Genomic DNA, 15,642 nt, shown 5'->3' on the forward strand with positions numbered 1-15,642 from the left:
GTGTGCCGATTCGACAAATATGTTGAGCAGCCACGTGGTCCAGCAGGCATACTTTCACAAAGCACTACTGTCTTGAGACGATCAACGAAGCTGATACGACAGTGGGCCAAGCGGTGCTTCGCAATCTTTTTAAATAAGGTGAGCCTCTTTCTTTCCCTCTGCCTGTATGGTTTTTACTATGATATGTCTGGCAGCATTATATCATTTTCATTGCATGTTTATGCTAATGCACTGCTATTTTGTCTTGAGGCCAGCTATTACTGCTCACTATTCTATTCAAGCATGGGAATCTATGAAAGACACCCCAATACTGGAGAAGAACAATTGTTACTTACCTGTAAACGGTGGTTCTCCAATTTTGGTGTCTTTCATAGATTCACATGCGACCCACCCACCTCCCCTCACAGGCTCGCTTCTCCTCCTAGACTCTTTTGTCACTCTTGTGCTATGAAAATCAGAGGGGCTGAGCCTCTGAGGAGAAGGTTATAGAGGGGTGCTTGCGCCTGATTGGCTGTAGTTTGGACTACCATAATGACATGGATATGCTATGAAAGTGCTTTTTTCTTTTAATGTATTCCTATGTGTTAATGCTAACCTTGGTACTTATGAGTATTTATGGTTTTAGAATGTATGTAATTATGTTTTTATATACATATATGATTGGTTTTATTGCTATTTTATTTACTGTGGGGCTCCCACTTCGACGACGGGGAATATTCAAGCATGTGAATCTATGAAAGACACCAATACTGGAGAACCACCGTTTACAGGTAAGTAACAATTGTTCTTCTTCAGCAACTAGACAGTGAACACACAAAAATTGTCTTGTCATCCTGCTCCCTTCCTTTAATGTGCGTTCCAAGTGTTATGTGTGAAACCTGCAGACCTGTCAAGCAGGATTTGAGACTCTAGCAGAATTTGACATTGTAGTGTCAAAAAGGATGCCCATAGCTCCTCCCTCCCCCCACCCCGGCAAATTCGTGAAGTTGAGAGGAGCCACATCTACCCATTCAGGTCAGCCTGTTTGCTCCTGAGAGGTATTTCGTTCGATTACTTTATTTCGGCCACAACGGGCCATAAAAGTTCATAAAATACATACATACATCAATTAAAATAATAAATACAAACTTCATTAAAATACATAGAATATACAGGTTTACAAATAGGAATACAGTACTTAAGACCTAATTAAACATAGAATTCCGAATCGAACATTCACATTAGGTTTAAAAGAGAGAGCTCATGCTAAACACTGGCTGCATTGATCAATTTCCTGCGTCTATGCCACATAGCAATCAGGAAACGTGAGACGGCAAAGACAATAGGGGGATGCGTATCATACTTTAACACTCTAAGTGCTTGTGCGCACTGTCGGAAACCTAGATTTCTACAAATTGCAATCACCCAGTGCTTACGTGCAACCTGATACGCTGGACAGAAGAAGAAAACATGTATTTCATTTTCCAGGTGGAATTCACAAGCAGGGCACTCCTTACTCTTGTTTCTATCCCATTTACTGGTGAACACTCTAGGTGGAAGAGTACCCAATCTCAATTGCATATACAATTTCCTAGCTAATGCAGGATATATCAGATCTAAGAATTCTTCCTTTTTATATTCTACTTTAACTTGAGGGAACTCAGTGGTCAACCTGCCCCCCTCAGATCTCGCATGAAGGGATGCTAGATTGAAATTCCTGTAGTGGCGGACCAAATCAGCTTTAGTTAGCTCCGGGCAAACTACATCCAGGGTTTCCCAGAGCTCCGATAGACCTATCCTACAGCTGATTGACTTTATATGGGTCAGCCACCGGATATTCTTACTTTTCAGTAGATCCCAAATATCCCTAAATTCATTTTTGTAACAATCGAGTTCCGGCACAGACCACAATCTTTTCCAAAAAGTTAGAGGGCGTAATGTCATAACCTCCTCAATAGGGAGTAGCCCTAGATCCATGCGTAACGGTACAAGCGGGGTGCTCACAGGAAGACCCAATATGTTCCTCAAAAAAGCGTGTTCTACTTTAACTAAATTGGGTGATTTCTGGTAACCCAAAAGTTTGGCCCTATATAGTGCTGCTGGTCTAGCCTGTACATTATAAATTTCAATAACTGGAGCCGCAGGCTTCAACTCAGACACTCTGTGCAGCTTCTGGATCCCCCCCACCACTTTTGTTAACTTGAGTGCTGCTTTTGCCAGCTGCGAATCCCATTCCAGGTGTTCTCCCAGAGTAATACCCAGATATTCAAAGGTCTTTACTCTCTCCAATGGGGTTCCACCCAGAATGGGATTCAGGCGCGTCTGCCTTGGGGGGGGTTGAAGATCATAAACTTAGTTTTATAGTTTTATCTAGGTTTATCTCCAATACCCTAGATACACAGAAGTCGGCAAAGCCATCCAAGGTACGTTGGATGCCCGTTAAAGTCTTGGACAACAACAAAGTGTCGTCCGCGAACATCAGAGCGGGCACCCGTCCAGTAACTAACCTCGGGGCATCTATAATGATGGCTCCAAGAAGATGTGCAACTAATCCTTCTATGTAGAGGCAAAACAAGGTAGGTGCCAGCACAGACCCCTGGCGCACCCCTTGATTCAAAGGGAAGCGGGCTGACAGTTCGCCATGCTTCCCGCACCTTACTTGAGCATAGGTGCCACTATGGAGCCTTGTAAAAACATTAAGAAGATACCCGGGCAGACCAAGTTCATGAACTACCCTCCACAGTTTGTCCCTGGGTACCAGGTGAAATGCTGACCGCAGGTCAACAAAGATCATTTGTCACTCTTGTGCTACGAAAATCTGAGGGCCTGAGCCTCTGAGGAGAAGGTTCTAGAGGGGTGCTTGCGCCTGATTGGCTGTAGTTTGTACTAGCATAGTGACATGGATATGCTATGCAAGTGCTTTTTTCTTTTAATGTATTCCTATGTGTTAATGCTAACCTTGGTACTTAGGAGTATTTATGGTTTTAGAATGTATGTAATTATGTTTTTATATACATATATGATTGGTTTTATTGCTATTTTATTTACTGTGGGGCTCCCACTTCGACGACGGGGAATATTCAAGCATGTGAATCTATGAAAGACACCAGTACTGGAGAACCACCGTTTACAGGTAAGTAACAATTGTTCTTCTTCAGCAACCAGACAGTGAACACACAAACATTGTCTTGTCATCGTGCCCCCTTCCTTTCATGTGCGTTCCAAGTGTTATGTGTGAAACCTGCAGACCTGTCAAGCAGGATTTGAGACTCCAGCAGAATTTGACATTGTAGTGTCAAAAAGGATGCCCATAGCTCCTCCCTCCCCCCACCCCGGCAAATTCGTGAAGTTGAGAGGAGCCACCTCTACCCATTCAGGTCAGCCTGTTGTTTGCTCCTGAGAGGTATTTCACACCTATTCAAAGGACAACCACTGGCTGGGAGAAGTTGGATAGTCAAAGCAAATTAGCCTCCAGGAACTTCAAACAGAGAAAGTAACTTTGCAAAAGCTACTTACATTTCCTTCATGTTTATTACAAATCTGCCTTCACCATTGATTTGGAGTTTTAATAACTACTAAAAGTAGTTGTTTAATTGCATTTCTAGCTAGTCCCATTTCCCAGATGTAGTACTCGGTTTTTAATTTGTACTCTGGTTTATATACTTAGGACAGCTAGGCCTGCCACAGTCAAAATAGCTTATGGGTGCTAGTCACTTCAAGGGCTACAAAAGGCCTATATTTATTTATTTAGTGTGTTTTAGAGTGTGAACTTGACCCGTTAGGGTATCAGAGCACTTACAGGATTAATAGGTTGTATACAAAAGACATGGGGGGGGTAGAAACATTTGGGATAAAGACAGGTACATACATTTTAGAAGAACGAGAAGTCCAAGAGCCCATGGGTGGGATTCCCGGAGGTGCTGGGTGGGTAGCATCCGGTAAATCCAAGGTGTAGCAGTCACAGGATATAAAGCAAAGTCACTGAGGGGAATGTAATGTAGGAATTTAGGTGAGGAATTTGCCCATTAGGAAGATGTTGGCATCCTTTTTAAAATGTGCCAGAGACGGAATTCTTCTAATAGTGGGCCGGAGTGAGTTCCATATTCTTGGTGCGGCCCCAGAGAAAGCCCAATTGTACGTGTTTTCCTTTCGCAAGAGCGGAGGCTGGAGCAAAAGGTCTCCGACGGACAGGGAGTTTTGAGGCGAGAAAGGCAGGAGATTTGATGTAAAGAGCCTTGTGAGTGATGCAAGCCAGTTTAAGTTGGATCCGGGCCTCAAGAGGGAGCCAGTTCAGAGCTTTCAGGTGTGGTGAAATGTGGTCAAATTTCTTTGAGCCTGTTAGGAGTTTGGCGGCGGCGTTGAGGCAGGTTTTTAAGGGGGCCAGAAAGATTGTGGGTAGGCCCGAGGGAGTAAAGCATCCATATTCGAGTCTGGAGATGACTAGTGCCTGGACTGCTATTTTTAGGTTGGGAGTGTCGAGGAAAGGTTTCAGTTTTCTTAGATAGCTCAGGTGAAATCTGGCGGTTTTGGCCATCAAGTTGATGTGGTCACGCATATTCAAGCTGCAGTCTAGGATTATTCCAAGGGATTTGGCAGAGTTCACTATGGTCGGTAGGCAGTGTAAAGCTGTGATCGCCTTAGTCCATTGATGCATGTCGGGGTTGGTTTTGGGTGGGGAGATTAGAAGAAATTCTGGTTTTTTTTTTGCATTAAGCTGGAGCTGGTTAGAGGTGAGCCATTGGACAGTTAGCTTCAAGGCCTCATTCAGGACAAGATTCTCCTCAAGAGAAGAGATTTTGATGTAGATCTGGGTGTCGTCGGCATACATGTGGTAGGAGATATTAGTGGTGCGTAGAACTTCTGCTAGCGGTTCAAGGTAAAGATTGAAGAGGATAGGGGACAGGGTTGATTCTTGGGGGACTCCGACCGTGATCGGAGAGGGAGCGGCCAAGTTACCGGCGATTAGGAATCTCTGAGAGCGGTTAAGGAGGAAGGACCTAAACCATTCGAGAACGTGGCCATCCAGTCCCATCCTGAGATTGAGTCGTTCAAGGAGTATTTCGTGGTTGACCGTATTGAAAGCAGAGGATAGATCTAAGAGGATAAGGAGACAGGTTTTGCCTAGGTCAAGGGCTTGGAGGGCATCATCCATGATGTGGAGAATGGTGGTTTCAGTGCTGTTCCCAGGCCTGAAACCGGATTGGAAGTCGTCTAGCAGGTGGAAGTTGGTGATGTGTTGGCTCAACTGCTGTTGCACACCTTTCTCCAGAACTTTGGCTAGGAGTGGGATACTGAATATAGGTCTAAAGTTGTCAGGGGAAACAGGGTTCAGCGTAGGTTTTTTTTAAGATGGGGGTGACTTGACCGCCTTCTAGAGAGTCAGGTACCGACCCCTGAAGAAGGGAGACGCTGATTATTGCCGTCCAATTAGGAATGATAGATTGGGAGGCATTGGCTAAGCAGTTTGAGGGGAGAGGGTCGTTAACCACTTGGCTGCTAAGGGTGTTCATGGACCTCCATTGACTTTCCATTGAAATCAATGGAAACTCCATGACGAGTTACCCTTGTCATTAGCACTGAAGGGGTTAAAGTGGTTGTTTGGGTTTAAGGTGGATAGAATTTTCAAGAAGTAAAGGTCGTCGTAAACTTTAAAGTTGGACCAGTGCGCTTGGTTTTTGGGTGAAATCTGGGGGGCAGAGTGGAGAGATGAGGCAGTTTTTGAGGGGGTTGAGAGTAGGAAGCTGATCTAAGTTCGTTTCCTAGGGCAGCAATTTTGTCAGAGAAGATAGAGGAAAATTCCTTGAATGTTATAAGAGATTTGGGGGTTTCTTTGGAGGTTTTAGCCAGTTTGTTAGATTGGTGTTTTACCATTTCGAAGAGCTTGCGAGGTCTATTCATGGCATTCCCAGTTCTGATCTGATGAATTTTTTTTTTTATTGAGGATGTTCCTATTATAGGCATTTCTGGTCTGGCGAGAAGTTTTAAATAGGATGCTGAGGGGTGTTGTCTCCAGTTTCTTTCTGTCTGCCGGAGGGTTCTCCTTTCATTATTGAGGGATCAGTTGAACCAGGGGTTTCTGTCTTTGATTTGGGTTCTTTTGAGGTTTAGAGAAGCAAGATCATCAAGAATGTTACACATAGTAATGATATAGTGATTTGGGAGGTAGTTGACCCTTGTGATATAAGGAAGGGGGGAGGTCAATCTTGCAGTGTGCAGCCAGTTTCCAGAGATCAAGGTTCTCAGTTCTCTAACCCAACATTTGGGAATCGCAGGTTGTGGTGCCCTTGTCTTGTGGGTGCCAAGTAAGTGGAAGGTAATAGTGTGGTGATCAGACCAGTCGCAAGGGTCTATCGAGATAAGCTTGACCGTTGATTCCTTAGCAATGATCCAGTCAAGAGGGGCGCCTTTCCAGTGTGTTGGGAGTGGGCAGGCTTGGGTAAGGGCTTGGTCGGCCAGGAAGTCTTTGATGGAGTTTACCTGAGGGTCCTTGTGGTCAATCCAGTGCAGATTGAAGTCACCAAGAAAAATGTCTTTGGAATTGGAGGAAACCTTGGCTGTGATGATTTCCATGAGGTGGTCCGTAAAGGTGTCCTTCATACCTAGGGGGTGGTAAAAGATGTGCAGTCTGCACAGTTGAGTGGCGTTTCTGCATATGGAGAGTGCAAGGTATTCGCAGGATTCAGTGGGATCTGCCAGAAGTTCAGATACGGAGAGGTTAGAGCGGTAGATGCAGGCAATGCCTCCCACTTTTTTTTTTGATTGCCTATCCAGCCGTGTGATATTATAGTTAGCAGGGACTAAGAGGTCTAGGTAGGGCGATGAGGATTCATGGAGCCAAGATTCGTCAGGATTGCTGTGTCAGATTTTTGGCTCAGGATGAGATCAGCGACATCGGCGGCATGCTTCACTGCAGAGCGGCAGTTAATTAAGAGGCCGGACAGTTGGAGTGGAAATGGGAACTTGCGCTAGGTTGTAATAAATAACTTCTCTGTTGCGGAGAATAGCTGATCTGTTAAAGTTGATTGCAACCATATGGATAGCGTGTTTGTCACTCAAGTCGAAAGGACTTGGGGTTTCGGGGCAGATTTGTAGGTGAGGAGGAGGGCTAGAATGTCCTCTTCCGAGAGGTGGCAGGGCTGCTTGCAAAGGGCGAAGGTGTCTCAGGGATAGTGGCAACGGGTGATAGAGGGGCTTGGTGAGAGGGGAGAGTAGAGATCGAGAAAGAGAGTTTGGTGAGATGAAGGATGTTCTTTAGTTCCAGAATGGAGTTATGAATGCTCTGAGTTAGTTTAGATGCTCTGTGGAGCAGTTTCAATATTCATTCGTGAGGGAAGAGCTTGCAGAAAGTTGGTCAGTGATTTAGGAACGGTTCTGTTGGTATGCGCTGGTAGCATGGGAGTGGGGCTAGGTTGACCTGTGTCATAAACCCTTGAAGGAGTGGTTCGTGAGTGGCTAGGCACACTTGCCAGATTGGTCGAGGGATAATTGGGGCAGGTGTTTGCTACTCTGTGGGTGTCTAGCCTATGAGTTACTATGGAGGTGGGGAAGAGCACTGGTTGGCAGCAGAGGGCTGCGGCAGGATCTCCATGAGGGGAGGTGGAGGTTGTGTGGGGGTGGAAGGAAGATCCCTTGCAGAGATATGGGTGACACTACCTGGAGAGCCGTTTAGAGCAGTGACCGGCAAGGGTTGGGTTGGTCTAGTCTGCACCCTTGGAGGGGGTGGGAGGGGAAGGGGGAGTGGTTGGGCCTTTGGTGGGACTAAGCGGGAGGCTTTTGTCCTTATCCTTTGGGCTGCGTTGGACGGAGCGAGGGAGGGGGTCGGGTGGCGAATGTTGGTGTAGGGGGAGTGTGGAAAGATGAGGGTTGTGCACATGTTTTTTGAGGAGGTTGAAGAGGCCAGCAAATTTGTTGAGATCTTTGGTCGGAGCTTGATCCAGGACAATGCCGTTTTTGTTGAAGGTGATGATAAGGTTAGCCCGCAAGTTTGAGGAGGGCGTGATTGTGAGCTTAGTGCCATACGAAATGTTCCTGGTATTGTGTACGTTAAGGAGGTTCCAGAGGGTATTGCGCCATAGGGATGTTTCTCTGGAGTAGAAGATGAGGTCATTAATGATTGTGCCCTTATCAGCGCTATAACGTAGGTCAGAGATCAGGGTGTATTTTCAGAATGGAGTGTTTGAAGGTTTTAGCTGCGGTTTTGGAAAGATTAGGAGGATAAACAACTGTGTAGGAGTTGTTCCCCTGTAGAGTTCCGGCAAGGCCCTGCCATACTGACAAGAGAGGGGAAACTTTAGGGCCCGGGAGAACTAAGATCATGTGGCGAGACAGTATGCGTGTGAGTAGGGTGTGGCTGGGGAGGACAGCCTCACTCCGGGTGACTCCGTTGGTGGTAATAGAGAGAAAATCTCAGCACTGGATCATTGCTCTGACACGCAGACATGTCTCCGCAACAGGAGGGTAGCCAAGCACAAGGATCGCTCCATTTAGGTCCCGAGAGCGATCGCCATGAAGGTGCAAGGATTGCCAAAGTACTGAAGACAAAGCCAAAGCCACACTCGAGGTGGGCTGAGGTGAAATGTTTTGAATTTAGGGGTGACCTGATATTTAAAAGGGAGTCTTTTACCTGTCAAAGGATTCATTATGGCAGGTCAATTAGTAGTTTTTACACTGCTACAGTCAGTCTACAATTGTAGACCTGAAGCTATATTTCACTGCCACTATAGTGGATGGCACAACTGGTGCTGCAAGTCACTAGTGGCATTTACCTTCCAGGCCCCGGGTACATTTTCTACCATAAAGTAGGCACTTTTAAGCAAGATAACTATACCAATAAGGAATAAGCCCATGTGTAATGTCTAAAGGGAGACCATGTGCATTGTATTACTGGTTAGCAAGGGGAAAGTGCACAGTATTAAAGCTAGCAAAAATGTAGGTTACAGCAAAAGGTGAAAAATCTGGGGTGACCATGCAGAAAACGTAAATTTCCTAAGATAGAGAAATCCATATGAAAAGACTTACTAAAATGACTCAGAAGGCAATCACTTCTTGGGTTCTGATTCACTGCTGCCATTCAGTACTGAATCCGAAATTGGTGCTGCAGTTGACTGTCTTGGGAGAAGGCCTCGGATATCATCTTGAGATGGGTCAATATAGGCTCATGGTAGAATACTGAAAAAACACTAAGCTCAGAGCTGCTCACTTTTTATTGTTAAAGGTGCATACATCTAGGAAATAACATTAGAACCAGCCATGAAACAACACAGTAGTTGCTACTATGCCATGTAGATTTCACCTTTTCCACCAGCACCAGCTCTTAAAACTAATGTAAAAAGATGCAAATGAATGGCACTTGGAGGCACTCAAGAACATTTGTTTTGTGATAAAGTGTCAAGCCAGAGTTGCAGCGCATATTTAGTGCCTGTGCTGACCCACTCCATGTCTGCTGCAGCACCAGGTATGGTGCTCAGGAACTTTGATGCTGGGAGATCCATGTGGACCATAGATCCGTTGCACATCTCAATAGCCCTATGGACAGAAAGCAATGTTAGTATATGAATGAATTATAGAACATGTTATATAGATGTCAATATGAGCTAGAATCACCCGTGGGCACACACAATATAGAGGATTTAGTTTATAGGGCAGAATTATTTTATTCCCCTAAAAATATGAACATATGTTAACCAAATAAGACATTTCAGATGTTTCAATGCTTGTATCTTCTGCCATTACATACATTATCCCATAGCACTATAAAAGAAGGATGGAATGATGCAGAAAGGGATCTCATAACTGCCACATCTTTAAGCCATTTTATATCTTTAAGCCTGCAGTCGTATGTGATCTTACTTCTGCAATGATTAGATCATATGAAAGCCGACATGGAAGCAGAAGTCCAGAATAACTAAACACAAAATATGTTAAACCTCTGCCACTACTAACAACTTAAAACTTCCCATATCATTTCCGAAAACAGTAATATTTGCCCCAACTCCTAAAAAGTTTCCAAACATGCCTTTACTTTTCTTACAATTTCAGTATAGATTAGACTTCATTATTCCAAGGTTAAATATTCTTTGTTTCCAAAATAATTGAAATATTGGTCTTTGATGTTATGTTCTCACTCATTTTAAAATCCTTATAACGTCTTCTAATAGCCTTATATTTTACATTGTATTACATTTGATCAACCTGATCCATTCCAATTCTTCATCTCACTTTCCCTCTGATATTAATTTACGTGGTTCAGTACAGGCAAAAACATGCATTTTTGTAAACCTTGTACTAGAAACATCTGTGAAAAGTTTACTGAAGCCGATTTCTGTTTTGCTCTATGTAGATTTATCAAAGAATTCAACAATGATGGAAAGTTAATTTGTATCGATATTTCTAAAAAAGTTAGTGTCTGCGCTTGCTTCATCTAAAAACCATTTCTAAAGTTTGCTCAATAAGCCAACATGGAATTTTCCATATATTGGTTCATCTTACATCAAACAGGGATAGAATCCATTGGGTTTAGATAATTTCTGGCAGGCAAAAATGTACATGAGATGAATGTACATATTATGGATCATACTAGTTACCTAACTGATTTCTGGAATTAGAGTCTTGAAAGTTTTGAAGGTGCTTTCCAATGGTACAAGAGGAAATCTTTAAAAAATTGGAGGTGAACCAGAAAACCCTTGAGGAACACATGGATTGAGGATTGTGTTTAATTAGTTTGTTTGCAGATGGTCTCTTCCAGACTAGAAAATAATGACAGGATGTTTGATGGATTCCGTTTATTTGAGCTTTATGGTGACACATAGTATTATGTTCACTGGATGTAAACTAACCCCTAACAAGCTTTCCTAAATTGTGTTCCACATCCCCTTATTGTTTTCACAGACCCAATTTAATTGTTGTCTCTTTTCCTTGACTCTGCCTTTGAGTATTGATAAAGAATGAAGTCACAAGAGGGAATATTATTATCGAGACAGTGATGATGAGTTATGTGATAATACAATTATACTAAGATTATTTAACAAGTGTTTGTGATATTCTTTTCTTCAGATTACTAAGTACAGTTATCATCATGAAAAGACCTGTGGTGAACCAAGATTGAGGTTCTGAGCAGGGGAATCTGAACTCCTACCTCAAATAACAGTGTGCTGGTTCACTTCTGCATGCAGGGTTTTTCCACTGCAGACTAGATTTGAACTGGCAGTTTGAGTGGAGTGGTCAGGGATAAGTAGCCAAGGGCTGGTGGCTCTGATGAGGTGGTCCATACGGTTATAAGAGTTCCACAGTGAACTGAGTAGGAGCTATGTGCAGACATAAGCAGCAGAACAATCAGTGCTGCCATGGTCTGGGTCATCTGGTGTACAAACAGAGCCAATGCCTGAAAGCCATATTATAGTAGGTAAAGGCGGGTGAAGGTGACGATTCATGCTTCTAGCCCCTGCTGACCATCTTTTTTATAAAAAATAAAAAAAATATTAATGTATATGCACTTCAACCAAACAAATGTGTGCGGTCACTATATAACAAGTGGCAGTGGGCTTAAAAAATCCTGTTTTACTGCAATTTGCATATCCTTACAGACTCGAATTTATTGTTCTAAGATCGTTTACAGAGAGAGGAAGAGCGAGAGCGAGAGGTAGAGGTAGAAAGGAGAGAAACTTGCGGAGTGAGCCTGGCAGTCATATCAACTGATTACTTATTGCTTACAGAGACAAAAATATATTTCAAGTAACTTTGCTTTCTTGTGACTTGCATAAAGCACAATACAAAATTATTGTTGCGTTGTGATTTCAAAAAAGAATTATTTATTTGATGTTTATATTACACATCACAAGCATACCATACACAAACAATAGTTCTGACAACATAAATGTTTTTTAAAGCATCAATACAAACTACTTCAGACTTTAACCAAACAGAAACTGAAATCACAAATCACTCATACTCATTCATTTCAATCATTGAGAACTTAATACAAACTGTAACCTATATTGGTCGCTGGACAGAAAATGAAGTTACATATACACATAGGGGCCGATTCACAGGACTAATCTGAGATAAAATCCTAAACTTACTACTTTTAGTATTCACAGAAGGCATTTAGTAGTAGTAAAGTTAGGACTCCTAACTTTACTACTACTAAATGCCTTTTGTGGATACCAAGGGAGACATTGCAGAAACGCCGCCACCGCCGAGAGTCACTCACCTGCAGTGAAGGAGCCCTTTTCTTCAGCCGCCGCCACAGCCAAGAGTCAGGAAGCCACTTGACTCCGCGCCGCCGCTCCGGGGAACTACAGCACCCGGCAGGCCACGCGGCGGCGCGTTCAGGGTGACGCACACGCGCCAGAGAGCGCCAACGAGGACGATAAAGGGCGGAGAAGCTCGGCAGAGCGGGGGAGACATTGCAGAAACGCCGCCACCGCCGAGAGTCACTCACCTGCAGTGAAGGAGCCCTTTTCTTCAGCCGCCGCCACCGCCAAGAGTCAGGAAGCCACTTGACTCCGCGCCGCCGCTCCGGGGAACTACAGCACCCGGCAGGCCACGCGGCGGCGCGTTCAGGGTGACGCACACGCGCCAGAGAGCGCCAACGAGGACGATAAAGGGCGGAGAAGCCCCGCGTCGCGGGACGCGAGCGGGACGCCCGGGGCTAAGCCCGGGCAAGGGGCGGGCCCTCTACGGCCCTCAGCGGCACGAGGAGGCTAGGCTAGGCCATCCCTCTAAAATCCACCCTTGTGCTCCAGGGAGTTGTCCCTGTTAGTCCATAGATAGTGGGGGTGTAATAGCTTTTGGTTGACCGCTTCCCAAATCCTAGCTATCCAGACGGGGGTCGGCAAGCCGGCCATATAGCTGACACCGAATCGCCCAGGAGCTCGGATAAGGAAGGGGCTATTACTGCAAAGCGGATAGCAGATAAAACACCTCTACGAACCAGGAAACAAGTCCGCTGGAGACCTGCACAAGGCATTGACGTAAGACTTTTGTTTTAAAAATTTGAGACTAATACCTTGTTAAATTTATTGGGTTGTGGGCATAAGACTATCACACATCTTGCATAATTATGCCTAAAAAAAATCATCATATGGCATCTGAAACACCTAAGAACACTATGGAAAACTATCTTGTTCAAGTGGTTACTAACATAAACAGCAAACGCAGACAATCATTGGGGCTGTCTCAGTCACCTGTTCTCCATTCCTTGAGCCCACCCACTTTCTCACAATTAAACGAGTCTTTGCTATTAGACTTTAACAGTGATGTTCACGAACCAGCTCCCTCAGCAGATGTTAATATCGACACTAGTACAACGAATGTGGCGGACATTGAACAACATGCGGACAACGATTTAGATGCACAGGTTGTCATTGAGGTTGTAGATAATGATGAAAAAGAAGTGGAAGATGAAGTACCTGCAAAGCAGTCTGCAAGGGCAGTTAGAGCCTGCCGCAGATTACAAAACAAACGTGGGGGGCCACGTCCAGGAAAAAGCAAGGCTATATCACTGCAAAAACCAAAAAGTACCTACCAGAACAATGAGGAGAACAACTCGAGGGAAATATTGGACGAGGACCTAATGTCACGAATAGCGGAGCTGCTAGAAATAAAAATTCAGACAATCAAACCACTTATTAGCAAGATTGATAAACTTTCTGCAGAGATAAGGAAATTGGGAGGTACCCAAAATGTATTAGCAGATGCCATAGGAAATGTTTTAAGTAATGTTAATAAGGGCCATGATTGCTCAAAGGAAGACAATGAATCTGGATTAGCATCAGACATTACCCCACTAGGGCCAACTCTTCCAGAATGCCCACAAACTGGCCATATCACTAACGATCTGCCATTAGAGGCCCCTTTTGTTCAATTAGCTGATCCATTACATGACACAGTGCCCCCGGTGATAGAAGATAACTCTACACAATTTGTAGTTGAAGCATCACCATTAGTGTTAGTGCTAGCTAATACACCTATCCTACCACCGGGTCAAACTGAGTCAGCCTCGTCACTAACAAGCAAGGCATTATATTGGCTGACAAATAACATGCGGATAGCACAGGGGGGGGAACAACGTCTGGCTGACGAAATTAAAATGGCAAGGAGGGTTGGATGGATAGGGAATAAACAAAAGAAATGGAAGGGCGATTGTGTGATACTAACTTTCGCAAATCCATCTGCTCTTCCTGACATTCTATCCAACATACTTCCTCCACAAAGAAGAAGTAGTTCCATAATCCCCCTTACATTGGAATTCTTTTATAATGACTCGCAAAAAGCCAATAATCATAAGTCCCTGAAGCCAGCTTGGTTAGTGAGAGAAAATGGATGGGGTGGGGGACCTACAATGTGTGACATGAACCATGTGTCCAAAGATAGGGCTGGCCCATGGCAAGTCAACCAACATAACATCCCTCGTCACATTACTCCAGGACAAAACCTGAATTTAATGGGTAGACGAGGGCTTGGTATACCATCAAATAATTGTGGGTTTCTAGGTGGTGTAGGTTACAATGGAGGATGGCCAGGTATGCAGCAGCGTTTATTGTACCCTAACACCCCAGCACCGATAGGCAATGGCAACCAAAATGGAGGATGGCTGGGTACTTACCAGAATCCACCGTTTCCTATCACACCTACACCTAGATGGAATGTACCTACAAATGGTTGGGGTTTTGGGGCTCCATCTTATAACTGGGGAGTTAGTACCTCAAATAGGTTTGACGCCCTTGCTGGTCTATCTGACTCTGATTGACTTGATGGAGGGGTTTTGTCAATGTCATGTGGCGTAAATCATATACATTCTGGTTTGCTTTCCGAAATTGTACCAAAGCAGATTGTACTTGCCGAAAATCCTCCACAGTTAATGCATCCCGCAGACACAATGGTACGAACACCACATCTAGATGTAAATGAACCAATGACCCCACAGCTGGTAACAAAGAAACTGGGGGTTTCGGAATTAACAAAAATTATTTGTTGGAACATTGCAGGTCTGAAAAAAAATCTTTCAGATCCGGTCTGGCATGATTATCTGGCTAGTGGGGATTTAATTATGTTTCAGGAAACCTGGGGGCTTGAGAACTTTTTTAAGGTTGATTACAGATCCTTTTTCATCCCCGCAGTAAATACAAATGGGGGAAGACCTTCTGGCGGCCTAACAATTTGGGTAAAAATTACAAGAGGCCTGTCCTTTAAGCAAATTGATACAAATAATCCTGACCTGTTATTACTTGAACTAAAAAATACTATGGGTTGTAGCATTTACGTGATCAATATCTATAGTAGACCACATCGATCATGTAGAGAATCACCGGTTGTAACCCACTTGAGTAATATTGTGACAGGGTTTGATCAAAATGCAAAATTAATTATAGGTGGTGACTTCAACAGAGGTTTTGAACCTATCATAGGTCTAGAAGACATCTATAAGGACGAGGACGGTGCCAATAACATCCCTTTAGTTGATACAAATTACAAAGCACCCTGTACAGTGAGTGCCTTACAACTATTGAATCTAACTCTAGAATCAGGCCTACGTGCCTGTAATGGGCGGTTGCCATCAGACTCCCCCAGTAAACCTACATTTACTAGAGGGGTGATCCACAGCCATCTAGACTATTTGTTGGTTTCTTTAAATCTATGGCCCATGACCATCGATTTAATGGT

At 44.0% G+C, this 15,642-nt stretch overlaps 1 protein-coding gene across 2 annotated transcripts in view; it reads right to left on the minus strand.

Annotated features, from left to right (window-relative positions):
• NUDT17 (nudix hydrolase 17) overlaps positions 1–15,642 on the minus strand; it is a 683,665-nt gene that overhangs the window by 387,789 nt on the left and 280,234 nt on the right. Inside the window, exon 8 of one of the 2 annotated variants that reach the window (XM_078669379.1) lies at positions 9,165–9,504. The exons of the other annotated variant lie outside the window; for it this stretch is intronic. Within the exon in view, the coding sequence (XP_078525505.1) occupies positions 9,339–9,504 (166 nt within the window). The 3' untranslated portion in view covers positions 9,165–9,338. Of the gene's footprint in view, positions 1–9,164; positions 9,505–15,642 lie in introns of those variants that run through there. 2 annotated transcript variants of the gene reach the window in all.

The sequence above is a fragment of the Lissotriton helveticus genome, chromosome 12 (assembly GCF_964261635.1).
Source record: "Lissotriton helveticus chromosome 12, aLisHel1.1, whole genome shotgun sequence".
NCBI classification, from domain to species: domain Eukaryota; kingdom Metazoa; phylum Chordata; class Amphibia; order Caudata; family Salamandridae; genus Lissotriton; species Lissotriton helveticus.